General features: G+C 31.8%; 3 protein-coding genes across 3 annotated transcripts; all 3 read left to right on the top strand.

The window, feature by feature from the left end:
• The first annotated feature begins 3,940 nt into the window (after window positions 1-3,940).
• Window positions 3,941-6,586, top strand: LOC114173292 (endoglucanase). The gene is made up of 8 exons (XM_028057581.1): window positions 3,941-4,241; window positions 4,340-4,552; window positions 4,757-4,957; window positions 5,102-5,179; window positions 5,274-5,426; window positions 5,513-5,621; window positions 5,751-5,917; window positions 6,013-6,586. Exons 1-8 carry the CDS (start codon window positions 3,996-3,998, stop codon window positions 6,337-6,339), a joined length of 1,494 nt encoding a protein of 497 aa, XP_027913382.1. The 5' UTR covers window positions 3,941-3,995; the 3' UTR covers window positions 6,340-6,586.
• Window positions 6,587-8,470: 1,884 nt separating this feature from the next.
• LOC114174252 (meiotic recombination protein SPO11-2) lies at window positions 8,471-11,563 on the top strand. Its single transcript, XM_028059051.1, has 11 exons — window positions 8,471-8,595; window positions 8,686-8,769; window positions 8,944-9,073; window positions 9,174-9,311; window positions 9,407-9,495; window positions 9,605-9,733; window positions 9,880-9,974; window positions 10,141-10,203; window positions 10,324-10,400; window positions 10,490-10,617; window positions 10,926-11,563. Exons 1-11 carry the CDS (start codon window positions 8,515-8,517, stop codon window positions 11,058-11,060), a joined length of 1,149 nt encoding a protein of 382 aa, XP_027914852.1. The 5' UTR covers window positions 8,471-8,514; the 3' UTR covers window positions 11,061-11,563.
• An 818-nt stretch (window positions 11,564-12,381) lies between these two features.
• Window positions 12,382-14,697, top strand: LOC114174243 (2-C-methyl-D-erythritol 2,4-cyclodiphosphate synthase, chloroplastic). The gene is made up of 2 exons (XM_028059041.1): window positions 12,382-12,998; window positions 14,126-14,697. Exons 1-2 carry the CDS (start codon window positions 12,537-12,539, stop codon window positions 14,357-14,359), a joined length of 696 nt encoding a protein of 231 aa, XP_027914842.1. The 5' UTR covers window positions 12,382-12,536; the 3' UTR covers window positions 14,360-14,697.
• Window positions 14,698-15,296: the final 599 nt, after the last annotated feature.

Genomic DNA, 15,296 nt, shown 5'->3' with positions numbered 1-15,296 from the left:
CCCAAAGAACACTGAAGAAGTATATACCTTGTTTCATATTAGAAGGGAAGGGATACTTTAATCCTAAATGTGAGACTATATTTACAGTTTTCTCTAAAACTTTACCACAAAGACCACTTAAGGTTGGTTCTCGATTATACATTTCCAAAAAAACCAGTTAAAATCATGTTTAAATATACAACTTTAGTGTAATTTACATTAAAATCATCTATATTACTATATAAAGAAAATGATGTATATACATTTGTTTTTTTAATTTTACTCTTTAAGTTTTCGGTTATTAATAAGTTTACTTTCATTGTAAATAAATAAAAATAAATAAATTAAACAAAATTATTTTTCTGTAAGACCCATTTAATTCTGTCCCAAATCCCAATCTATTGGACCTAAAGTTGATCCACAGGGTGTCCAAAATCTCTAAACCAATCATAACCCTCTCATTCTGTCAACTTTTCAAAAAAACAGTTCATTTTCTCTCCTTAGAACTGTTGCTAGGGTTTGGCCTCTACTCTTTGTCAAGCTAGCTCAACTCTATTTCTCCTAAGTTGGTTCCCAACTCATAATCTTCCTCCTCTGGTTTGATTTTCGTGATTCCAGTTAGAGTTCACCGTAATAACGCGTGTTCAATTTGTGTTAGTATTTTCAGCTCTCAAATTTGCTCTTGAAACTGCAATGCTCGTTGCCTTAGATGTCGATGTCTTTAACTAGCATTTTGTTTGTTAATTTTCCTCTTTAAGTTTTCAATTATGTTTATAAGCTTAATTTCATCTTAAATAAATTAAATTGTGCTTCTAAATCTAGCTTGTCAATTTTTATAATTTTTTTAAAAATTAACTCGTATTGATAAATAAAGAATTAAATCGCACCATTTTAATGTTTTTACCTGATGTAAAAGAGTTTATTGAATGAAGATATCCCTTAATTCTAATACACTATATCAAGCAAACTTATAAAAAATAATCAATGAAAAAAATTATTAGTTACTATATCAATTTACGAAATAAAAAAGTTATTAATTACTAAAATAACACTATTATAAATAAAAATTTATAATTGGTTGTTAAAGTGTTCATTAATTAATTAAAGACTAAGTTAAAAATTAATTTTTTAATAGCCAAAATTTTAGTAATAAATATTTAATGACGAATTTATAAACAATTTTTTTTGTGTCAAAATTTTGGCAACTAAATTTTAGACCAATTTAAATATTAATTATAATATTTTATTTATAATAATAGTTATTTTATTAGTTAATATTTTTTTTTGTAATTTGATATTTAAATTGATCAAATATAGTCATCAAAAATTAATGGAAGATTTTAAATCAGGTGAAAAAACATTTTATTTGAATTTGAATATCATTAAGCCTATTTCGTTTTTTTATTATTAAAAACTAAAATAAAATTAAAAAGTGCTTCAATTTGATTTTATTCCGTGTAAAGTCGAGCTGACTTATTAGAAAAGCTTTATTGAGCACCCAATTCTTTAACAAGTCCTTAAAAAATTATCCAAATAACATATAAACAGATAAATTATTTATTAATAGAACAATTTACAATTTCCCAATAGCATAACTATTAATTTTTCATTACAAATAGTGTATAAGGAATTAATTGCATCTAATTTTTGTTTTACAATGTACGTGTGTGTCTATCTAATTTTATATATGTTAAATGTCATTAATAAAAAAATGTTTATATGTTATAAAAAGTTATTTTATGTCAGTCTTGACTTGCATAAGATTGAAAAAAAAAATCCAAAAATAATGATTACATTTTATATAACACATAATTCTTATATATTATAATAATTAATTGTAAAGATAAAAATACGTTTTGTCATTTTTTAACTTTAGAAATTAAATTATAGTCTGTAAAAACTAAAAATAAATTATATCATAGCTATTCAAAAATTATAATGTCAAAATTAGAAGATAGACAATAAACTATAATCATCTAAGCTAGGTCTATTTGTTTCCTAATAGAAATACAATATTGAAATTAAATTAATAAAAAAGTAAAATTATGTATGTAATTATATAGTAATTATATTGTTTAATTGAATTACATATCTAAAAATAATCTAATATTTTAATTTAAATTATGTTTTCATTTTTACCTGAACTAAGATTTTTTTATTGTTAAGTTATCTTTCGAAAATGATGACGAAGACTAAAAGAGTGATTAAAAAAAATCCGAATTTTAAAATAATAATTTATTTGACAGGAGTAAATTAATTGGTTTGCTTGAAAATTGGCTGATTCCTAGTGTTGTTTCGGGACAACTATTTGTAAGAAACTTAATCTTTTATTAAATTTCCCTCTTCTCTCTTCCATTTAGGTTTATCATTTTTAAAAAAACTAGTTTTATCATATCTCTTTCCATCTGTGTGTATGTTTTTTTCGTTAAAACAAATTTAGAGGTCAAGAAAATAATAATTTATAATTAGGTTTTAGATAAAATCAACGTAATTTATATGTTTAAAAAATAAATATTTTCGTCAGTAATAAATATTGTTCGTAACTTTTATTTTATTGAAAAATTTATCGTGTTTTCGTTTTTAGGAATATAAATCATAATTCTCCAACTCCAATTTACTTAAATCTTATCCCTAGTCTAAAGATCCACACGCTAGATCTTACTAAGACCAACAAGATCCACACGCTGGAATCACTAAGAACAACAGTAAATGAATACGTATATTTAGTTTATGGACATATATTACTTTGACTTCATCTCAAGAAGTAAAGTCAATTTAAGATTATATATATATATATATATATATATATATATATATATATATATATATAAATATCCTTTATTTTCAATTATTTTCTCATTCTTAAGTTCAATGGCACAGCACAAAGTTAAGTCTTGGTTGCGCGAGTCTATACAAAGTTGCGATATGACACTGAATAGTTAGTTAGTTAATCCCAATATAATTTGCATGTGGTGTGATATTCTTGTTCTCCCCTTCTCTCAGTTAATTAATTTACGTTGAATGTGTTAACCCGTGAAACAAGTGATCTGTCCCACCATACTTGAATAAAAAAAATCTATGTACATGTATCGCCGAAATGTGTGGTAAGTATAACAACGATGAATTATGATGCCTATATCGTTCGTTAAAAGATTGCACCAAAATTTCTCCGAAGATGCCATGTTATGCATGTGAGATGACGAACATGAATCATACGGGAACAGGATCAGTTTGGACAGAAATAGTAATCGCCGAACACTGTCCTGTTCTCAATCAAGAAGTTAAGCCTCTCGGAACAAGTTGGTCCCACCGGATTAGTTACACTTTTCTGCTGTTTGCCGGTAATTTCATATCAGAACACGTAATCATAATTATCCTAATATATATCCGATGTATAACGTTTTCTTGAAAAATTAGGTCATCGTCATTGAAACATGAAATTCAAGTGTTACGATTACGATTACGAATCTCATAAAAAAAAATATATTATTAAATAATGTAAAAGAGATGCCAAAACGAACGCAACATGAGTGTGTCTGTATGAAATGGAGCAATAAGAAAGCGAAACGTTGATGAGTAAATTAAGAAACAGATATCCACTTATGCTGCCTAACTTTTTCTTATCTAAAATACTATTAATCAGACACCAAATCAATTGCGCCACTTGCTGTAAGAAATTGATAATCTTAGGTAAGCCCCCAAAAAGAGATGTTGGTAATCACGTAGGAGTCTCTTACGAAGAATAATGCATGACAAACACGGAAATTTAGAGGGAATGGGGTGTGGAACATATTTCTCTTGTTATAATGAGGCAACCCTAGATATATCTCCGTGACTCCTTCCGTCTGAGTTTGATTACTGCACGTCACTCTATCTCCCATTCCACCTCCACTTCATCAAGTTATGTAGCAGTTAGGTAATGCCGCAGGCATTTTCCATCTATATATACGAACCATAGCTTGCTGGTTTAGCCGAACCAAGAGATCGAGTTCTTAGCTGATACTCATATATACATCATGGGGTACAATTTGTTGTTGATTGGTGTGTTCTTGTGGAGTTCAATGGTTAGTCACAATGGATTAGCCACGATGGATGATGATGGGAAGTTGATGAGCTCCTCAGGCTCACCAAATTATGATTATGCAGACGCTCTTGGCAAAGCCATTTTGTTTTTTGAAGGACAACGCTCGGGGAAGTTACCCTCAAACCAAAGAGTGAAGTGGAGGGAAGACTCCGCTCTCTCTGATGGAAAACTTCAAAACGTATCACTAACTAACCCTACATTGTAATAAACTATAGTTTATATGTAAGTGTTTCTTATATCTTGATTAATCATCTATATATATATCATCTGTGGCAGGTGAATTTGATCGGAGGATACTACGATGCTGGTGATAACGTCAAGTTTGGATGGCCAATGGCGTTTGCTACGAGCTTATTGAGTTGGGCTGCTGTTGAGTACGAAAGTGAGATATCTTCGGTAAACCAGCTTGGTTATCTCCAAAGTGCTATCCGTTGGGGTGCAGACTTCATACTCAGAGCCCATACTTCCCCAACCACCCTCTACACACAGGCCTGTTTCTATATTTAGCAAGAACACTGTTATCGTAATCACATGCTATAAAAAGTAAACGAAACCTTTTTCTAAGATCAAAACTTTTTACTCCTATAGGCTATTTTGAATCAAAACCTAAACACGTAAGAAGTGGTTGAGAAGAAAAAAAGTGCAGCAATAACATGAATTATAGTTGACTCGTTCACATTTAAATGGTGATAGGTTGGAGATGGCAACGCTGATCACAATTGTTGGGAGAGGCCAGAAGACATGGATACACCAAGGACAGTGTATAAGATAGATGCTAATTCTCCAGGGACTGAAGCCGCAGCTGAGTCTGCTGCGGCTCTTTCTGCTGCTTCAATTGTATTCAGGAAAATAGATGCCAAGTATTCCTCCACGCTATTAAGCCATGCGAAAACAGTAAGCAATGCATCATGATATATATACGATTTATTTTCAATTATTAATATATAATTATTATGACATGGAAATGTTGACGTGCTTCCAGACAGCACAGTTTGAAGGTTTTTTAATATACTGTTTATGATGGTGTTTTGCATGCAGCTGTTTGATTTTGCAGACAAGTACAGAGGTTCTTATTCCGGTTCTTGCCCATTCTATTGCTCGTACTCAGGTTACCAGGTACAAGATGCTGGTCTCGAAACGTTTAAACACTAGAACAAAATTTTCATTAATCATTAACTCATCGGGATTTTTCGTAATTTGTATAAAAAAGGATGAACTGCTATGGGCTGCTGCATGGTTGTACAAGGCAAGTGGAGAAAGCAGGTATCTGACCTACATCATAGGTAACCAAGGATGGAGCCAGGCAGTGTCTGAATTCAGCTGGGACAACAAATTTGTTGGGGCTCAGACATTACTAACCGAGGTCTTACATATTTAATAAATTACCAGTACCTATTTTTTATTAAGGAAAAAAGATAATAACTCTTCCTTTATAATTTCTTTCTCCAGGAATTTTACGGTGGAAAAAAAGACCTGGGCAAAATTAAGACCGATGCTGAGTCATTTATATGTCGTGTGATGCCAGGAAGCAACTCTCAACAGATTAAAACAACTCCTGGTATAAACATATATATTATACCGTGTTGAAACAAGTGGTTATTTTTATAGAAAAGACTAAATAGAATTTTCTATTATAGCTCAGTATTAGGCAATGTGATTAATGGAATGAGTTTTATTGTTGACTCAGGTGGTCTTCTGTTTACTAGAGATAGTAGCAATTTGCAATATACCACGAGCTCGACCATGGTGCTATTCATTTTCTCTAGAATCCTAAACAGAAATCACATCAACGGAATCAATTGTGGCTCCGCGCATTTCACACCGTCTCAAATTACAGCCTTTGCCAAAACACAGGTATATATATACACGAACACGAAACTCTCTCATCAGAAACAACTCAAATTCAGACATTCAAAAAAGGGTTTAATCAATGTGTGTGGGAATTGCAGGTGGACTACATACTGGGAAACAATCCGATGAAGATGTCGTACATGGTGGGATTTGGCAGCAAATACCCAAAGCAATTACATCACAGAGGCTCATCCATCCCTTCGATAAAAGTTCACCCAGCGAAGGTGGGTTGCAATGGTGGTCTCTCAGATTATTACAACTCTCCTAATCCAAATCCCAATACTCATGTGGGTGCCATTGTTGGAGGACCCGATTCAAATGACCGTTTCAATGATGCAAGATCTGACTATTCCCACACCGAGCCCACCACATACATGAATGCTGCTTTCGTCGCTTCAGTGTCTGCTTTGCTTGCCAAAACCTAAACTCCAAATTCAGGATTCATGTTAAAACCTATTGTTCTACTATTGTCATTCATTAACGAAATAAATGGAAATTACACTTTTATGCGCTGTTATATATAGCACAATCATAAGCGTTTTTCTTTTACTTGCCAAGATTTGACTTTTCTAATTTAACTGACTAAGAAATTGTTGGAATGGGTGGGTGGCTAGGTGGCTAAAGGCTGAAATCAGTGTATAGATATATCTCTCGTTTCCATCACAGTTAATAGTTGTTATCTGTTACAGTGAATTGAGAAGTTATTTCATCGCCCAGATTTTCTTTTGGTCATTAAAGAAGTGTTCACAGATTTGTAACAAATTGTTGTATATTTTGGATATGTCCACAGTTCTACTCGATTATTTTACAACTTTTTAATTATAAAGCTCAATTACATAAAAATTATCTACATTGTTAAAAATATAACATTTTATTATAACGAATGATTATTTAAATTATATGTTTATTTTAGTTTTAAGAAAAATGACATTTAGTTCTGTTTAAGTTATATTAAATTATATTCACAATTTTTTGTTTTAAACTATAAAATTATCAATATTTTTTATGATTTAATTAAATATTTTTTTAATTTTAGCTTTTACTTTTAATGTTTTTTATTTAATTTTTACATTATGATACTCTTAAAATAAATTATGAAAACTACTCTATAGTAATATTGTTAGATAATTTGTCCAACCAACCAATTAATTACACCTTATTTTCAGGGCAACGTACTTCATTAGTGTTCCCTCACTTTGGTATGCATCACTGCAAAATATTGCGTAATTGTAAACTGTTAAAGGATTAAATATGTCTTTCAAATTTTAGTCAAAATTTGTATTAGTATTTTTAAAAAATTTTAAATCAATTTGCTTTCTAAACTCTGTAGATACCTGAATTAATCTTTTTAACTAAATATCTGAATTAATTTTTTAACTAAATTTTATTAACTTTATTTAATATTTTAAATATATTTAATCATAATATTTTAATTTATTTATACCGTTTTATATATTTTTACTTTCATATTAATTGATAAACACGTTAGAAACGCTAATTAAAAAAATTCAATCCGGGTCCCAAAAAGGAAGAAAAATTATTATGTGGGCACTCATTTTCTTTCTCTTATTCTACAATGATATGTTACATTTGTCTTCCTTATTATGTATTTGTTTTATATAAATTTTTGTTCCAATTCAACCTTTTAGTAATATTTTTAAACTATGATTATTCTATAATTTTTTATTGACTGTTAAATAAATTTTTTTAAGTATTAAGATTTTCTTCATTAAATTATTACCCAAAAAAACATGTTTTATATATATATATATATATATATATATATATATATATACTTGTTATAATATTATTAAGAAATCTAAGTGCAAATATTAGAATGTTGACTTTTATGAATATAATATTTTAAGATTTTTGGATTAGAAATAATGTATTTAATATATATATATATATATATATATATATATATATATATATATATATATATATATATATATGTTGTATAATCTGTGATTGCATTTGCAATTTTTTATCAAAATTATTTTTGTCATCTGTATCCTATTATTATATACCGAGAAAGTTGAGTGACATGTATGATCAACCTTTCAAATTTTCAATAAAATACTCACAAACATCAACCTTTAAAATAAGATGGTGTGGAAGATATTTATGTATGCAACTCATACTTTAACAAAAATTTTCCACAATATATTTTAGTAGAAAAATCTCATTTATTTGATATCCGATTTTTGTGTAAACAATTCATACCTTAAATATAGTAAATCTCCCCAATCTACCTTATGAAAAAAATCCCAATATTTTTACAATGAAAAATATCATATTTACCTTCCTAATTACCATCAAGCAAGGTCACTTTCAGAAAATAAAAGGAGTTAAATACTTGGAATTAAATTGTCAAAACAAAGTAAAAAAGAATGGACTTAAAACCATAAATATTAGAACTTAAAACACCACATAAAGTATTTTAACAAAACTACATAAAATAAAATATATTCTTTTTCTCTAAAAGGACTGTTTTATGTGTAGTTAAACGACATAAAATTGTTGTGTTTGACACAAAACTATCTTATCCGGGCATTGCGCGCCAATTATACAGTTAATTCTGAAGATTTCCCGCTCCGATGGAAGATCTTCAAAATTCGGCTCTAAAATTCTTCTCCGATCAAGAGCTCTGTAATGTCGATATTGTCCCTCCTGCTCAGGTAATAATGCTCTTTCACCATCCATCCTTTTTCGTTTTTCTATTTCTCTTGATCTTGATCTGGCCAGCCGTTCCGTTTCGACGCGTGCAGGTCCGAGCGAGAATTGAAGTTTCTGTCCTCAATTTTCTAAAAATATTAAATGCATCCAACCCTGCCATCTCAGATTTGCCTTTGGTACAATTTCGATTAATTATAAGCAATAGTTTCCCTGTTTCACTTGAATAAACTTTTAAACACTGGTTTACCTTGTTCTTGTCACTGTGTTATCTTATTCTTAGTTATTTGCTATCAGAAAACAAATATGAATGTATTTCAAGTTTCATCTTAATAATCCTAAGAAACAAACAGATTCAGAGAAAATATAGCAATAGTCGAGTGAACCATGGCCTGTTGACAGAACTTTCACGTGTTTTTCTCTCCAATTCCATATCGACAAGGTCTCTGATGAGACCTAATGCAGCAAAGCCCTTCGTTAGGGGTACGGATTACGAATGTAGTTTTTCATTTTTCTTGTTCTTTTCTTTCCAATATTTTTGTTTTTGTGTGTTTGAGATATAAATTTAATCTTTCACTTGCAGTGTGGAAGGTGATGGAGATGTGCTATCAGATATTGCTTCAGGAAACGCGGGTCACGCAGAGGGAGCTCTTCTACAAATTGCTCTGTGATTCGCCACACCTGTTTCCCTCTCAAACGCATGTTAACAGGACGATCCAAGGTTATTATTACTGTGTCCTTTCTTTTTTATGTCTCTATTTTTTTTTTTCGTATAATTTTGAAGTATTAACTGGAAAATCAATCTGAGTCAAACAGATCTGGTAGCATTGCTTCGGTGCAGCCGATACAGTCTTGGAATCATGGCTTCCAGTCGAGGACTCATAGCTGGCCGTCTGACTTTGCAGGTATCTCACGAATACCTCATTCGAGGGTACTGCAATTTCGGTATTTTATGGTTAGGATATTGTATACGAATTGTTTGATGAAATGTTGCAAATGATGTTTTTTGTACAGGAACCGGGCAAAGAGGTTGTTGATTGCTCTTTGTGTGGCTCTTCTGGATTTGCAATTTCTGGTGACTTGAATTTGTTAGAGAGATTGGTTCTACATGCAGATGCTCGGTACGTTATAATTGTGGAAAAGGTGAGCTTGTTAGAGGTTGTTTGGTTTATTCAAATTCCTAATTTCGCTGAACTATTGCACCATGCTATTTTGAAAGTTGAAACGTTCCATACTTTCCCAAGGAAGAACAATACTTTTTGATACAATAATATTTGGTTCTCTTTTAGCACGCAATATTTCAGCGGCTTACTGAGGATCGGTTTTTTCATCAAATTCCGAGCATTCTTATCACTGCTAAAGGCTATCCAGACATGGCCACAAGGTACTCTGCACACCAGTTTACAAGATAGATAATTCAATATCTTTGAGATCTGACAGGATCTCAACAATGTTCTCAATTCATGCTAGAAACTATCATGTAATATATGGTGGTGTTAATCCATTGATATGATGCTTTTAATAACTGAAACGCCAAAGTTCAAATGCAGATTTCTTCTTTATCGGATCAATCGAGCTTTTCCAGACTTGCCAATTTTAGCTTTGGTGGATTGGTATAATTCTTGGTTTTTGTACCAATAATAACTTCCCGCTGTATTGTTTCAGAAAGACATTCTGTTCTTTTATGTTAAAAAATGTAACATTTTGTTCTATCCGTGTTTAAACTTATAAAGGAACCCAGCTGGATTAGCCATTCTATGCACCTTCAAATTTGGAAGTGTAGGAATGGGCCTAGAGGCCTACAGATACGGTAGTTGTATAATCCCGGTATAACAAAAGTATAGAAGCTCTGATGTGTTTAAAAGAAACTTAAGAAAGGTTTTTATATGCATTGTCTAGCTTGCAACGTCAAGTGGTTAGGACTGCGGAGTAATGATCTACCTTTGGTGCCTGATCAATCTTTCGTTCCATTGAAGCCAAAGGATCTGCAAATTGCTCGAAGCTTGATGTCCTCAGGAATATTACAGGTACGCTATCCAGAACCCCTCTGAATTTTGCCCCTAGTGTATTATTTGCCTCCTCGAGTTTTGTTCAGTGATTTATGATTTTTATTTCAATTGATGAAATTCATTTCTTGTACAAAATATTTTTACATACGTTGCTATTGTGATTCTTAGATTTCCATGCAAGAAATATGCATATTGGCTGTTACAAGAACTGATCCGTATAAGCATTATGTTAAAATTGATGTCCATCAAGCATCATCCTTAAGGCTAACAGAAGAATATTATTTTCGACCAGACCGTGTTTTACTTTAACAAATTTTGTTTTACAGGATAATTACAAAGATGAAGTGACCGTAATGATTCAAAGAGGAAGGAAAACTGAAATCGAAGCTCTATACTTTCATGGATACGACTATTTGGGAAAGTATATTGCTAAAAAAATTGTACAGTCCGACTACATATGAATATACTCAATATATGTCTAAAACTGTAAAATACAAAGCTAAATAAAAAGAAAAAACAATTTCCGTAACTCAAATTTATAAAGATTATCGGTTGCTACTTTCTGCACCCCCACTTTTTCCTGTCTGCACCACTGAATTCAAATATCCCCATTTTACCCTACAGCCAATATTTAGTCCAACCCTAATTTGAAATCCTTATTTCTGTCGCACCTCCCTCCCTCTGCACCTTCCCGCTCCCTTGTACACAACACCTCCCATTTGCACCACGCCTGCCTCTGCGCCTCCCCTCACAGTGTGCCCCTTGCACCATGCCTCTCACTACACTCTTCATTGTGGCAAAACAGCATGTTGTGGCGTGAGTTAAACACCACGATTCTAAGCGAATAAGACATTGGCACATTCCTGATTTACCATTTCGGAACTTATTATTTCTCTACTGTTAGGATTTATCCTAGACTACAGAAAAAACATTTTCGAAATGGATAATTAGGAAGAGATTTAGAAATACCTTTTAAAATACACATAAAAAAATTATATTTCAGATTTAGTATTCCGAGAACACTAATATGAAAATATTTTAATAATTTAAAATAGAAAATTAAAATATGAATAATGGGAATGAATATAATATATACAATATTGAAAATCGATGAAATAATTTTACAATTTGTAGAGAATGAAAAAACTTACATTATTATAGACTGATATAAATAAAATATTAAAATATATGATAGTGTTAATAAAATTATTTCAGTAAATATTATTTATATATGTTATTTTTTAATAATTTCTTAGTTTATGTATATAGATGTTTTTGGTTTTTAAGTTTTACATTTTAATAATACTTAAATATTATTAGGTTGATCAAGATGTATCAGATTATTCACTTTGTATAACATGATAATGATAATAAGGAACGTAAACTCTATTCTTAAATTATTTCATCATCTGATTAAAAGTTATAAGCGATACGGTATTTGTTCGTAAATCATTCTGATATCTAACTCAATAATAACATAGAACTTAATTGCCGTGTTATTGTTTACGAAACCATGCTAACAACGGGGATAAAAAAAATATTGGAAGAACCAAAAATGAAAAAAAGTTTAGAAAGGACCAAAATTAAAACATCATGAATTAATTAAACCCAATTTCTAAGAAAGAATCAAAGAAAGACGAAGCTAAATATGGAGAAGTAGAATATAAGAGTCAAAGTAAAATGCAATATTTAATTTAGATAATATCTCAGATTGATCGTTTTGTTTATTTTTTAATCACGAAGTCTAATTTGTGGAACTGAGCCGCCCCTGCAGGCTGCTAGTAACTCGTCCCACATTTCAGACATGCCACAGGGAAACATAATATATGGGACACCGCTGTTGTGAGCCACTCACACAAACTTGTGTCTTGTCTTAATTTGTTTGTTAGTTCCATTTCCATCTAGACCAGATCTGTCACTTCTAAGCTTCAAAAGCTATGGCAACTTCTTCCTTTGCAGCATCTTCCATCCTCCTTCCATTCACAACAAACCCTAAATCCCCTCACTTATTTGCCTCTTTCCCTTGCAAAAACAATACCCTCCTTCCCAGCCTCCGTCTCAGACCCATCTCAGCCTCAGCCTCAGCGGCTTCAATCCCAACCCCCTCCGTTCAGGTTGACAACTCTCCACCCTCCGCCGCTCCTTCCAAGGTTCTCCCCTTTCGGGTCGGCCACGGTTTCGACCTCCATCGCTTGGAACCCGGTTACCCCCTAATCATCGGCGGAATTAACATACCCCACGAAAAAGGTTGCGAGGCTCATTCTGATGGGGACGTTCTGCTTCACTGCGTCGTTGATGCTATTTTGGGGGCGTTAGGTCTTCCTGATATAGGCCAAATATTTCCCGATTCTGATCCTAAGTGGAAGGGTTGTGACTCTTCGGTCTTCATTAAAGAATCTGTGAGTATTATCCCACAAACATGTCTTCTTTATTCTACTTCATTTTATCTATCACTAACTGATTCTTGGTTTGGGCATTTGTTTTCCGTTGTATTATTATTTGAATTCAATTCATTCCCTTGGTGTAAATTAAAAGAACTTTTAATTTAAGTAGCTCTTTTAAGTTAGTATGCGGAGTTAGAACTTAAGTTGTATCTTGAATTTAAGTATGGTGTAAGGGAATGAAAGGACGCATAATGGAATGGCACTATTTCTTCTTGTTTAAATTTTTTAAAACAACATGCAATGAAACCTTGTGTATTCTTTTCAATTCTATCACATAAGTACTGATATTGCCCTCAAAAACGGTTTCTTATTTTTGAATATAGGATGAGCAACTTGATTTCCCACTCTGCATTTACCTGTTTTTATTAGTTTTTACATGCATAGGCTTTAGAATCTGATTCCGACGATTCAACTCTGCATTAATCACATAGGAATCACTCAATACAGTGATGAATTGGTAAGGAAATGACGGAGAACTTTTGATCACACCCTATTCTTAGTCAACTTTTTCTTTGTGAAGTTTCACACTTTCTTATGATATGCGTGCAAGCTTGGTTTGCCATTTAGAACCGCAAATCCACATTTCAGATTTGAAAAATAGAAGTTTGTTTTGATAGTTAGAACCCCAATCCACACTTTTTGATTTGAAAAATGAAAGTTATTCTATTTAGGGATGTAGAAAGTGAATCCGCATTTGACTTGATCCGGTGCTAAATCAGTCATGCACACAATCTATTTGTCCATCTCATTCTTTTAAAATAGAAAGTTAACAATTCAGTTATAGCTTACCTTTGTTGTGATATTTGTATCTAAGCATTTTTTGTCGATATAAATTATTTGTATGAAGTTATTTTTCATTGTATCTCAGAATCCTGTGGTTCAATTTGATTTATGATTCACCATTTGATTACTTAATGCCATTTGGTTTGATTTGTATTTGCTACATGATGGCCTATTGGCTGTGCAATGAAATCGTTTTTCATTATCATAAATCTTTTTATTATGAATGTGATTGAAGATAAGTTGTGGAACTTCCGGATATTTTATCTGCATCTTCTAATCTGTGTTGTGGTATTTTACAGGTTAGACTGATGCATGAAGCCGGTTATGAAATTGGAAATTTAGATGCTACATTGATACTTCAGCGGCCAAAACTTAGCCCTCACAAGGACACTATCAAAGCCAACTTATCTGCACTGCTTGGAGTGGACTCTTCTGTAGTAAATATCAAAGCAAAAACTCATGAAAAGGTGGACAGCCTTGGAGAGAATAGAAGTATAGCAGCTCACACAGTGGTTCTTCTAATGAAGAAATGAGAAAGAATCTACAAATGTTTTGGAACATGATGGAACTTTAATCCGTAAAATCCTCATATATTTGTATTCCTAGCTTGCAGTGTACTGTTTATTGTTTATCATATCTTATAGGTCACCCTGGTAGCAATTTTTTTTACTGATGTAGCTCTTGCCCTGCATTTTTCGAAGAACTTGGTAGCTGTCTTTATGTTTATTTTTTTGTCATTTTGGAAATAAGAGTGACCCTGTGTAGGTTTAAAAGGCACATGCGGAGGAAAAAATATTTAGTCATTCTGTGTATAAATAAACTATAAAAGTGAACTTGTTTTTATAACAAGTGAGCAAGGATCCATGGATAAGTGTTTAGTGGTTTCGAATATGTTCATTTCAAAACAGATTTATGGTCAAGTGTGATAATTCACGGCGTTGACTTTTGATCATTGACCTTTTCTTCGTCCACTTTGTGGAAAATTTCACACCCATTTGGTTCGGTCAAATTTACTAAGCTAATAAAAGTGATTTTTAAGTTCATACTTGGATGTTTTTGAAAGTGTTGGGGATTGAGAAAATAGTGCAGCAGGCAACTTTAAAGGTTATTTTTAATATGAAAATTGACGATGAATAGTCGTGGTTGAACGGGAATGTTTGGATAGGATATTTTAAGAGGAGAAAGTAATATTTAGGGATTTGTAAGTCAATATGCAAAAAAGAAATTTAAAATATGATAATTATAATAAGAAATTTGAATGAAGAACGAACAGAATCCTAAATTTGATTTTAATACAGAAGCTTTTAGAAATTCTAAGCTAACTCGATTGTCTTTATCATATCAATCTAACTTGAATCCGTTCAAAATGCATTCAATGTCAATCTATTAATTTTGTTCGGTAATGAGAAGGTGCATTGAAGGGTGTGCCAATGATAATTCCAACACAGCCTCCTCTTTCTCCATTGATAA

This window comes from Vigna unguiculata, chromosome 2 (assembly GCF_004118075.2).
Source record: "Vigna unguiculata cultivar IT97K-499-35 chromosome 2, ASM411807v1, whole genome shotgun sequence".
NCBI lineage: Eukaryota > Viridiplantae > Streptophyta > Magnoliopsida > Fabales > Fabaceae > Vigna > Vigna unguiculata.
This window is presented reverse-complemented; position numbering and strand designations above follow the sequence as displayed.